This window comes from Cucumis melo, chromosome 2, assembly GCF_025177605.1.
Source record: "Cucumis melo cultivar AY chromosome 2, USDA_Cmelo_AY_1.0, whole genome shotgun sequence".
Classification (NCBI taxonomy): Eukaryota; Viridiplantae; Streptophyta; class Magnoliopsida; order Cucurbitales; family Cucurbitaceae; genus Cucumis; species Cucumis melo.
In genome coordinates, this window is record NC_066858.1 from 11,410,416 (window position 1) to 11,423,739 (window position 13,324).

Here is a 13,324-nt window from a genome sequence, read left to right on the forward strand (position 1 = left end):
TGTCATTTGCAAGGTTGTGTGCAGGCCACTCCGTAATCTGCCTGAGTTGCTCGTTTGTTTGGTCGAGCGTCAGATGTATCGCTTCAACATCGAAGTCTCGCTGACTTCCCCTCTTCCTCTTGGATCCACTCGATCCGGTCCTACCCTCTAAAGCGCGAGAAGGTCGGGATGCACGTACATCGTCCTACGAGAGGTCAATCCCCTGGCTGTACACGGGCGGGAACTCCTCGTTTCCATCCCCCATATCAAATCTATCATATTCGCCATCAGGCTCGTTAGACCCGACGTCCGCGAATGTCTCAGTGGACCGATCGGTCGCCCTATCGCGACCAAAGACATATGTAAGTTTGTCGTAATACGGGAATGGTTTGTTCAGAAGTCCCTTCACTGTAGGATGCGACTGCGGGGAAAAAAAATATCACGTATGAGTACTCATTGAAAAATTGTTAAGTAAATGTACATTGTGAACGTTGTGTGACGTTTAAATTATTTTCCTTACCCTAACCCAATTATCAAATAATTCCTTCTCCGCAATGAAACATTTCTCTTCATCGTTCCACCCAAAGCCACTGCACGCTAGGCCCCACATTTCGGCAATGGCCTGAAATGTTCGCTTCAGTGTCTTAATTCTACAATCAATTACTATTGTTGCTCGGACCTGACATCCAAGTAGTTTCTCCGCGATCATGCGTACCAACTGCGCAAGGTAACCTGGGCGGAACGTATCATTATCCGATTTCCATCCCCCCATTGACACCAACTCCATTAAACATTCCACAAGGGTGCCCTCCTCCTCCTCCGTCCAGACATGTCTCGGGGCACAATTTGAGGTTGACATACTGAGAATGAGAAATTAGATGGATTACGTAAGTAATTTCACAATTTAACAGTTAAAAAAAAGGCATGATACAAATTCATGGCACGTGTACATTTCATATGCAACAACCCATATTACTTTTTACAGTACATTTTAGACATGATAGAATTTCAACCTTACAATCGAAAACTTGTAATGTAAAATTGTCTTAGCTAAGCGTTACGCAATTGCCAATCGGTGAACATCGATTCGACTATGTCGTCGCGCCACTGAGACCACTCGTTTGTTGTCTCAATGTACTGAATGTCTTCTGAAGCGATAGTCGTCGCGTACGTGGATTCTCCCTCGTCCACGTCGTCAACGTCCTCACAATATGTCATTTCCCTATTGATCAAATTGTGAAGCAAGGCACATGCTAGTATGGTGCGACACTAGACTTGCAGGGGATAGTACGACTTCCCACGAAGAATGGTCCAACGACCCTTGAGAACATCGAACGCGCGCTCAATAACATTTCTTGCCGAGGAGTGCTTCATGTTGAAGTACTCCTTTGCATTTGTTGGCGCATTTGCAGCACCACGCCACTCTTGCAAATAGTACCGCTGGCCTCTGTACTGGTCGAGAAACCCCTCCGCGTTTGGATATCCCGCATCACACAGATAATAGTATCATGTTATTAAATGGTTCGTTTATGACCTTTAAATAGGTAAGTAGGAAGCGGCGGTGTTTTATTAAAGAAGATATACCCTTTGGCACTTGTAGTCCATTTTCTCGTGAAAGGGCATCACGTAGGATCCGCGAGTCTGCTGCGTATCCTTCCCAACAGGCGAGGACATAAACGAAATCCCCTTTCGTGTCACATACCCCCAGAACGTTTGTGGCAATTTCCCCCTTACATGTTCTGAATGTAGGCCGATCTCCTGCGGGGACGTTGACCTTTATGTACGTCCCGTCTAACGCACCAAGGCAATTCTGTAGGTTGAAATAAACACGTTGAAATAAGTGCGACGTACGTAAAGGTCAAATATAGTGAACTTCTATGATGCCCACCTCGAAACACTTCCAACGTTGATCATTGCAGTTACTTGTTACCGGAACAGATCTCTTTATCAACTCCTCGTACAGTCGAAGAATAGCCAACAATACGATGTTAAAATGTCGAGATATTGTCTCACCAGACCGTACAAATTCCCGTTAGATGACGCGGTTCTTCACGTCATGAGCAAGAACGTGCAAGAACATTGCTAGCACGGGCGGTGTATGTGGAAGACGCTTATTGTTGTTCATTAATAGCTCCAACGTTAGTAAAATCTGACGTTGGGCCAACGTGAATGCAGTTAGGACTCCAATAAATGTTTGTTCATCCATTACAATGTATGTAAAGTTTCCTAAAAAACATGTACTAAGTGAATTAGTACAATATCGATATATATTGTGAAAAGATCCATAAACTTAGTAATATCCATAAACTTAACTATTTCCATGATACATAACGTACGTACTCGAGACGATAGTATTTAAAAAAACCGAACAATAGTACTTAAAGACATATTTTCCAAGTTTATGAAATGTGTATTCCATTAATATAATTTAATTAGTATCAAAATTTGTGATTATATTGAAAAAACACTATTAGTAAAAAGTTGTTGATATGCAAATTTATAATGATATTCAAAAAACACTATTAGGGAAGGGTTGTTGATATACAAATTTATGATCATATTGAAGAAACACTATTAGTAAAAAGTTGTTGATATGCAAATTTATTATCATATTGAAAAACAGTATTAGTAAAAAAGTTTTTGATATGCAAATTTATTATCATATTTCGTATAATTAAACACTTGTTTTCAAAAATCGATAACATTACTAAAATTATTTATATTACTAAGAATTATTGGTAATAAAGTTTGAACTTTCTACTTATAAAAAAAATTGTTAAATGTACATATTAGGTAGTGGAAAAACTTTTATATTTTTTAAATTACGAATTGTTGTTAATTAATTTGATAGTTAATACAAATTGTTGTTAATATTTAATTAGACAATTAATTCAATTTTTGTTAAATAGAAAATGTTGTTAATTAATTGCATATTTTGTAAATACAAATTGTTCTTACTATATACAAAAAAAAAAAAAGTTAAAAAAGAGGAAGTTAATAAGATACAATATTTAACAAAATTAAACAAAATGTTCTATATACATATTATAAACCGAAACAAAATGTTCATTATAAAATTATACAAAACCCAAAAAAAAAAATAAATAAGAAAAAAATACAGTATACAAAGCCTACAAACGGCCATTACAATAGTACCTCTTCGAATAGTAAACTCGTGAATCGCGACGTCCTACATAACACAAACAAGATGGTTAATATTTGTACATAACACACAATATAGAAGGTCTGAAAAAAATATTACATATACATACCTTTTATGACGACAAATCTTACCCCAAATGAACATTGAATGGGGAAACTGAAACAAGAAGTTTTTTTTTTATAAAATTCATAGCCTCAGAGTTTTGATTCCATTCAAAATAATGAATGGAATTCCATCATAGTTAACACATAAAAAACTAAAGGAGGACAGAAAGGTATAGCAAAAGGAGGACAGAAAGGTATAGCAAAAAGAGGAGACAAACATATAGGAAAAAGATCACAAAAACATAACAGAAAAGGAGGACAACAACCTAAAAGAAAAGGAGGACATAAACATATACGAAAAGGAGAACAGAAACATATAGGAAAAGGAAAATTAAAACATATATGCTAACACAAATGAAGAATCAGCAAACAAATGAAGAATTAGCAAAAGAATAAGGCAGAGTAAATGAACAAAATCAGAGAGAAAAAAAGATAACTTACAAAAGATAAGTTAGAACCAGAGAGGATACAAAGAGAGACAAGAATGCAGTGAATGAAAAGAGGAAACGTGGTTATATATAGGGGAAAGATGGGGCAAGTTGAGAGGACTTTAATGGAGGCAAACCAAAAAATAAAGACCAAAGTAATGGACTGCAACTTATCTATCAATAAAAGACAGAGAATCTCTCTGCTACAACTGACATAAAGCATAGCAAAGTCCAAAGAGTCAAAGCCTATATACTGAAAGCTATACCAAAACCATACAATAAAAACAGATGGAAGAGAAAACACTGGAAGGTATATAGAAAGGAAGACCAATACAGTATGAAAATAATAGAAGAATGTAACAATACAGTATGAAAAGAATAGAAGAATTGTAACAAAATTTGTAAGAAAATAGTATGTAAGAAAAGAATACAAGAATAGAAGAATTGTAAAAAAAATAGAAGAATTGTAACAAAATTTGTAAGAAAAGAATAGAAGAATTGTAACACATGGCCGGAAAAGCTAAAACAATAACAGAGAAGACATGGCAACAATACAGAAGACATGGCCGAAAAAGCAAAAGCAATAACAGAGAAGACATCACAATAATACAGAACACATGGCCGGAGAAGGTTAAGCAATAACACAGAAGACATGGGCGCAATAATACAGAAGACATGGCCGCCAAAGGTAAAGCAATAACACAGAAGACATGGCCGCAATAATACAGAAGACATGGCCGCGAAAGGTAAAGCAATAGCACAGAAGACATGGCCGCAATAATACATGGTCGAAAAATGTAAACAAATAACATAGAAGACACAACAGAATGCAAAGAAATACATAAATTCCAAAAGAAATTAGTTTCAATTCAAAATTGGAACTCATCATCGGCTTAAAAAAAGTTGGATTCAAAACTCTAATACCTCCCTACCAAGCTCCATCGGCATCCAATGGCAGAGTGAAGTTTCTGTCTTATCAGTGAAGGAATCACCAAATGCCAAGCGAAACACCCGGCCGCATAATGGAACCACGAGCGGCAAGGAGTAAAGAAGGAGGCAAAACTCTAGATTCCAAAAGGAAATCGTGTTTGGAGCCAACGACGTTGAACATCGACTTCAACAAACACAGAAATCCTTTCGGGAGTGAGAGAGATGGATGAGAGAGATGCAGAGAGAGATTCGGTGTAACGAAATCGGGTTTCATCGCGAAAACGCAACGACCGAATGAAGGAAGAAAATATACAGAAAGTGTGGGTTAGGATCGTTGAGGGAGAAGACGAAACAAAACGAACGAAATGGATTAAAGGATGAAGAGAAACAAAACGAAATGGAGCGGAGAACACACAACGAACAGAAACCCTCGATTCGTTGAGGGAGAAGACGAAACGAAACAACACGCAGTCGATTCCTTGAGGGAGATGAAACAAATGGAGAAGACGAAACAAAACGAAGGAAATGGATTAAAGGATGAAGACGAAACAAAACGATATGGAGCGGAGAACACACAACGAACAAAAACTCTCAAATCGTTGAGGGAGAAGACGAAACGAAACAACATGAAGTCGATTCCTTGAGGGAGATGACAGAAAGAAGAGAAAAACAAAAATATTTTCAATGAAGAAGGGTTGAGGAGAAGATTGAACATGGTTTCAACGTGGAAATGGAAGACAGATTGAGGGGAACGACGAAACCGGATTAACAAAAAGGGGGAAGACGCGAATCGGCGTACGAAGCGACAGATGAAAACTGGTTAAGGAAACCCTAAAACTAGGGTTTCCTTAACCTTTAGCCCAAATGGGGGTTAGGGTTGGGCTAACCTAAGCCCACAGTCCCAACCCTAACCCCAAATAGACCCTTAGTGTTGTCGGTATATACGTCACAAACTATTGTAGTAATGAGGAGCTAAATTTTGTTGTTAATATTGATATTCTGCAACATGTGTTTTACAAGTGTTTCTATAAGTTGACTTTTAACAACAAAAATGGACTGCGAAATTTGTGTTACTAAATTCTTGAACTAAATTAATTTTTATTTTCCATAAAAGTAAAACTAAAAAGTAGAAGCCATATTACATAATTTAAGTGCACACATCTTCAAGGCAAAGGCCTCCAAGGGACCATTATTCATGGGTAGTTAGGCTATAGAACATAATTTAACATGCACACATCTTCAAGGTAAAGGCTCCAAGAGTCCGTTATTTATTGGTAGTAATAGATTTATTCATTAAGGGGTTTAAAAGGGGCCATTATTTATGGTGATAGTTGTAGGTTTAGTATTACACAACGAGCATCTTTTTAATGGGTGCACAAAATGATTGAGACTCCATCAACGGTTTGAGAGAGTGAGGATTCCTTCAAATATGGGATTTGTATCATTTCCTGTAGACACTTTTGATTGACATTTGTTCCATTCGTCACTATGAATAAGACTCGAGTTGTTTAATAAGTCGAAGATGTATTCCCAATGGTCATGTGCTTCATAATGTCCCTTTTCACGGATCTCAGTATATGCCTAAAGATTTTACATTAGACTCATTTATTTCTCAAGAAAAGTAGAGTTTCAAAACTTTCAGGAGTAGGACTTTTAACATATTAGAAAATAATAATAATAATAAGGGCACCTAATATATATATATATATATCTGTGTATGTTATGTATTTTAAACACAATAATATAAATTTTTTGCAGAGTATGAATTAGACCATTCTAAGAATAGGGTTAGAAAAAAATTAGCTGACCGTGTTGTCTGCAAATAGTCGATAATATGGATTAGACCATGCTACCATCCAATCACATACTTCACCATAGTTATTTAGACCACGATATACACAAGCCCCAGCAGAGCCTGATGGTACGACAGCAGTTTTGACATGAAGAAATGCACCCCACTGACCATTTGCAATCTCACTTGGGTAAGGACCAGACCCAATATGACCATGCCAACTATGTTCGCAAACGAATGTTATGGTATCACCAGTAGCATTGTAAATTAAGCAAAGAGTAGCAACTCCGTGTCCCCATTCTTCCCTCAATTTTTCTACATGGTCTCGGGCACTTCTATCTTTATTTTGAGCGTTCTTCATATTAAATGCCACGTACGCTCTATCTCGACGCGTTATTGTCTTTCCTTCATATTCAGGCATGGCCTGTAGAGTACTGTTCGTTATTGGATTACCAAAAACATTGTCTGCCATCTTTGAATATATTTCTGAAATAGAATAAAATGGAAGCAAATTCAATTAGACTTGCAAAAAATATAATCAAGAGATCAGGATGTTGAAAAATGTACTCAATTTAAGAGAAATAAAGGAAAGGAAAGAGAAAAGGAAGTTTCTAAATCATACATTTCCCTCAGATTAGAATGATTTTTCTTTTCTTCTTTCTTTTTGTGATTTTTCATTGTTGGTGTCACATATTTATAGGGTTCAAAAAGTAATTCAAGAATAAAAGAAGATAAAATAAAAATTTAAGAGTGTGGGGCCTGGGCCAAACTTTTGTTTTTTTATATGTCCAAGGAAGGCCACCTCTTCTCGCATTTGCTGATTTCACCGTGCACTTATGATGATAGACATCAATGTATTTCATAACAGATATTTTACTATATTTTATAAATATCTTCGTTAGTTTTATCATTTTCAATAATTTTTCTTAATATTATGGTTTAAAAATTATTTTCTAAAAAATATCCAACTTCCAATACCATTTACCAAAAAAAAAAAAGTAAGTATCGTTTTTTAAAATCACTTTCTTTGAAACAAATAGTCCCCAACAAAAAAAGGTTGACTCCTTTTCTTTAAAACAAAAAAGAAAAGAAAAAATAACATATCCCAAAGGTGGACCTTGCAACCTTGTTAAACAAAATGGGTTGCTAAAATTAATAGAAAATTGCAGTCTTCTTAAGTACCATTATTTAAATTTCAAAAATAAAAATTAACATTCAAAGTGCTACCTTTTTTTTGTCTTCAAAATTTAGTTTGAATTTTAAATTATTGGTGATCAAGATATATAAAACAAGAAAACCAAGTTGGAGGTGGAAGTATTCTTTAGGACGTTATCTTTTTAAAAATATATAAATCAAAATTGTTATCAAAGTGTGCCTAATTTATTTAATTAGACAACCATTTTTGTGAGAGGATAGTTGGGAAGCATCTTAAACAAAACCTAAATTTTGTATAGTAAGTTATTATTTCACTCGATCTCTTATCACTTCCATTATATTTATAATTTCAACATAAACTTAGCTTAATTGAGATCTATATGTATTTGTGAATAAGAGGTCTCGGTTCAAATTTCGATCTTTGTATTTATTATTGCCATATATTTAAAAAAAAACTATATTTAAAATAAGAAGTGGGGCATTATTGTTTCACTCCACATTTTCCCACTCCAATTTAGTTAATAATAATAGGTGGGTTACTGTCTCACTCCACTTTTTCCCACCCCAACTAAATGTATAATCCATTCGAGTTTAGTGAATAGGAAATTCAAAACATTGATAACAAATTTACATTGGAAGTGGGAAAGATGGGGTGAGATAATACTGCACTCAATTCTTATTTTACACTGAGTTGGAGTGGAAAGGTGTTGTTATTTAGAGTGGAAAATAAATTATTAAATTTAGCATAAGAAAAATGTATTCGGTAATTTAGAATGGTTTATTGGAAGGGGAAGTTTTAAATTTAGAATGATTGAGGTTTAGTCTTGAAATGAAAATTTGTACCGGCCGGGGTCGAACTTGTATGTAACATCCTATTATTTTGTTTGGGAATATATGTTAAACGGAGGGAGTCCAACTTTTGCATATAAAAATTTGGTTTTTATTTCACAGCAAAAATAGAAAGCTAATCATGCTTAGTTTAGCAAAGGATATACATCTCATTAATGACCCTAACCACATGCTTTAGTGAACAAGTAGAAAGGGAGGAGTGAAACTTACTTACCCTTGTACGTTATTCCCTCTCATTCATCACGAACAAGCTCATTCTTCGTAACCAACTTACTCAAGCTCCTCAACTTACAAAGATATGACCATGTTACCATGGCGTTTTACTTTAGTGTTAGAAGGATATCGTTGCTAACAACTATAAGTAATATCATTAGAAGGATATTTTTTATAACTAATATCTCTTTGGGTAAACATATATGAGTTGTGATTTGATGAGATTTAATTAGACTATCAATTTATATTTTTGATAGCTACCATCACTGATATTCTTCTATTGTTATCGTTAAAAATATCTATCAATGATAACAATAATATCTATGTACAAGGATATCACTAATAACATCTATAAGTGATTTTCCTAATAAGCTAATATATATGAATGATATCAAGGCAAAATTGGTATTTTAAATAATTTTACTATATGAGCGGTCAAAAGTTTCATTTTTACAAATATTATTTGATTGTGGTGTGATTTTATTTATTTTCTAAATTGTGGTATTTGTTGAATATATATATATATATATATATATATATATATATATATTTTTTTTTTTTTAATTTTCTAAATAATTTTTAAAACTGCAACATTGAAAGAAAGATGCCAAGCGGGCCGATGCACAATAAAAACATACTTAACCAAAGAAATAAAAAAGAAAATTAGAGAAATACCAAAACTCGTTGGCATCATCTTCCAACTTGAAAATTGAAAACAAATTGAAAATTAGCATGCGTGGGAATATAACATTGTGTATTAAAAAAAAAATATATATATATATATATAGAATTTTATTCACACGTACGCCCCAATAACATCGCATGTAAATAAATAAGACATCGACGTTCTCCATTTCTTTTTTATTTTTCCTTAAACTTTTTGAATCTATCTCTTTACATTCTCTTTCCATCCACTCCAACTGGAGAAAACTTTTTGTATTATGCATGTTAGACGTACTATAACAACCCCATAAAATATGAAGAGTCAGCACAAAAATAGTTAGGATTTAGGTGCATTTAAGAAATACCTAACAGTTTAGTTTCTTTGCAACAGTGTCTAATCCTTCATTTTAGTGGTATTTGTTGTGACAATAATACCCCAACGAAGATTACACAATTGTTTAACAATTATTTCAATCCCTACCACAAACTTTAATAGAATATGCAAGTGGTGTATATATGTAGGAGTAAAAATGATACTAGTATTACTGATTGTATACGGACACCCTTTAAGACCCATAGCGTGCATAAAAGCATAAACGTGTATTTACGTAAATATATTTTATTTTCAAGTACAACTAACAAAAAAAATTCAACCATTGAGGGCTAAATAAATTGTTGTAAATTACTAATCCCCTTACTATTTCTAATCTCTCTCACAACTTATAAAACTGACCAACGCCAAATAAACATCTCGCAAAAACTTGTCTTATTGATGAATTCGTTGAAGTATATATGCATAATATGCTATTGTTCATTGTAATAGGCATTTTATATTTATTGCATTTCTATTAGGGATTTTTTAAAAAATAGAACAAACCGGTAAAATATTTCAACCGTATAGAACAATTTTGTAAATAGAAAAAACTCACAAGTCTACAATGTAAAATATCAAAAATATCTTAGTCAACACGCGTGCGTAATCTTCTTCTAAACGATTGTGTACTAGAGTCTAAATGAATGATATATGATCGTTTAGATCATGATACACGATCATATAGTTCATTTTAAATAATATACTTTAGTAATACATGATCGACCACACTACCATATTTACCATAACTACACGATCGTTTAAGATATATTACAAAGATAAACTATCATGCAGTGAAATAATATAATTTACACGATCGTCTTGACCATGGTAAACGATCATGTTGATCATGGTAAACAATCATGTTGATTATGGTAAACAATCATGTTGATTATGGTAAACGATTGTGTAGTCCAATGTAAATGATTGTTAAAAACTTCAAATCTGACGATCATGTTGACTGTGGTAAGCGATCGTGTAGATGATGTCAATACTATCGTGTAGTTCGTTTTAAATGATCGTGGCATGATCATCTTGATAATAGTAAATGATTGTGTTGATCATTTAGAATGATATTTAAATGATCCTGATATTCCTGACTATGAAGAAGATGAAGAATAATATTGAAACAATCGTGAAATAACTTCAAAGAATCTTGCCGAAAATGATGAAGAAGAAATACGAGATTTAAAGAGAAGAATAAGTCGTTTAATTAAAATAGAAGAAAGAAAATCTAGAAAAGGAGATTGAAAAAATCTAGAAGAAGAAGTCGCAAAAAAAGAAGAAAAAAAAAAAAAAAGAAGTGACACAAGGGCAAATATGAAAATTATGAAAATATTCTACCATTTGTATAGAATTTTATTTTTGTTACACGTATCGTAAATATTTTTGGATTTGGTTACATTTACGTGAATTAATCTTTTTATAAAGGGATAGTTGCAAATGTAGCAATTATATTCAAAATAATTAAGTATATAACAACATTTTAAAAAAATTGCAAATATAGTAAAATCTGTTAAAATCTGTCAAAATCTATCAATGATAGGAGTCTATCACTGATAGACCATGTAGTAAATGTTGGTCTATCACTGATAAACTATAAGAGTCTATCAATGATAGAAACATATTACTGATAGATTTAGCTATATTTACAATTTTTTTAAAATATTGCTACATTCTTAATAAAAAATTTGCTATCCATTATAATTACCTTAATATATAGTTTTGGTTATGTTTTATATGTAAAAGCCCACTGAGCCCATGTTGCTTTGTGTGTAAGTTTCATTTTCTCTCGATTGTAGGGTGGAAAAACCCTAACTGATCAGGTCGGGAAGGTTGTTGCAAATTAGACATCCTCAACCAATCAAATAAACTTTTAAGAACTCCAATTTGTATTACCCACACTATAACGTAGTATAAGTGACACACCATAAAGAGAAATTGAGAATCTTAGCTAAGAATTGAATTCGAATGTCACAATGAAGGAGTTCGTTGAGTTACTTTTATTGTGAAGGAATCTAAATGACATGACTGTGTACATGTATAATTTTAATTAGGGAGATTTAAATTCAATTAAAGAAACCTAGCTAGCTTAGGAATTTGAAATCCACACTCATCCACTTCCTTGCTCATAGAACATTTAGAGACTGTTTCATGCTTAATTTTTTTCTTGGTTCGTTACTAATTGGAAGCCTACAGCTGGGGCCTAATGTACTAATCAATTTCATAATTAGTCTATATATTCAACTTATAGGATTCAAGCATCCATATTAATTTGCATACATCTTAACTCGAATTTATGGGATGTCATTCTAAAAGAAATATGCGAAAGAGTCCAGTAATCCCTAAATCAAAATTAACAAAAGAAATTTATAACTCGAACTTGTTTATGCAAGATACTAACAAAAGATAGTAAAGAATAAAGGAGGGTGTAAACTCAATCTTTGTTTTCTTTTATAATAGTGGTAAATTGTCTAATTACCTAAGCTAAGTTGAATCTAAGATTGTCAAGTAAACTTTTTAGGAAGGAAAGATTAACTAAGTCTAAATCATGGTTTTTGAAGAAATTGGTATTAAAGTTGGGTTTATTTAAGTTGTCAAGCAAACTTTTAATTGGTTTTAGTTGGAAAGTTATGGGTGGTCAAATAAAGGAAGGAGGTGGAAGCAAAAAGGCTTTAGTGGTATGAAGGTATCATCCATAGAAGAAGGAAAAATGAGTTTTTAAAATTGAGGCAATTGGTGGAGCTGCTTTCCCAATCCATTTCATTTTGCTTCCTTCAGAAAAAATGGAGAGAAAAGCTTGAAGAAAGTGGATCTACACTGCTCTGAAGATTGGTGCTTGGGAAGCTGAAGCAAAGTGGATGATAACAGCAATTCTTGACTCGATCTATTCTTTATAGGTATTCTCAAAAAATTGTCATGCTTGATGTCCAATAATTGCTCTTGAAATCTTCTTAAAATTTGGATCATCAGTGGCTTGATGAATGATGGTGAGACCTTATGGTCTTTCTTTCTTGCATTTTACCAAGTTTCTCATTAAGATTGACTCAAATCTGCACCATTTTCTAATTCTTCATAGTCATATATTATTAACAATGTTCCACACATCTTGTAAACCAAGTAGAGAGCTTTCATTTGAATACACCAACTGCTATATAATTTTTCTTTGTAAGTCAAGATACTTGGAAGAGAACTAAATTGTTGTTTGTCATTTACAAAAACAATTTTTTAAAATCTAAATTCAAGCTCTAATATCACTTTGTTGAAAACATGTGTTGACACCCCAAGTAAATAACTATCTAATAGAATATTTTAGTGAAAAAATAAAAGATTTATTTGGAAAATACTTCAAGTAACTTTCTTTTAAATGTATTATTCTTCACTTGATTGTTTTTCAATAAAACTTATAATAGGATTATCATGGGAATAGCTCTCACTATAAAAACATTTTGTAAATGCTATATTTAATTTATTAACAAGGAAACTCTAGAATACAACACTTTACCAACTCCCATCAATTTAATATACTTTGTTAACTCATATTAACTTTCTCAACTCTCATTAATTAATTTATAATGATTAATTACTTAAAACAAGTTTAGTTAATATTCAACCGTAGAAAGTAAGAGAATGGCAGTGAAAAAGGTTCTCTACTCTAATACCATAACAAACTTCACG

The 13,324-nt window shown here is 33.0% G+C and overlaps 1 protein-coding gene across 1 annotated transcript; it reads right to left on the reverse strand.

Annotated features, from left to right (window-relative positions):
* Positions 1-5,875: 5,875 nt before the first annotated feature.
* On the reverse strand, positions 5,876-7,064 carry LOC103487248 (23 kDa jasmonate-induced protein-like). The gene is made up of 3 exons (XM_008445510.3): positions 7,019-7,064; positions 6,413-6,882; positions 5,876-6,185 (listed from the first exon to the last, which is right to left on the reverse strand). Exons 2-3 carry the CDS (start codon positions 6,866-6,868, stop codon positions 6,000-6,002), a joined length of 642 nt encoding a protein of 213 aa, XP_008443732.1. The 5' UTR covers positions 6,869-6,882; positions 7,019-7,064; the 3' UTR covers positions 5,876-5,999.
* Positions 7,065-13,324: the final 6,260 nt, after the last annotated feature.

What these genes read in the sequence shown, in the direction of transcription:
- LOC103487248 (XM_008445510.3), bottom strand. Translation starts at nt 6,868, where the DNA reads ATGGCAGACAATGTTTTTGGTAATCCAATAACGAACAGTACTCTACAG. An exon ending in GACTATTTGCAGACAACACG is followed by an intron (nt 6,186 to 6,412) that starts GTCAGCTAATTT and finishes TAAAATCTTTAG; the next exon opens with GCATATACTGAGATCCGTGA.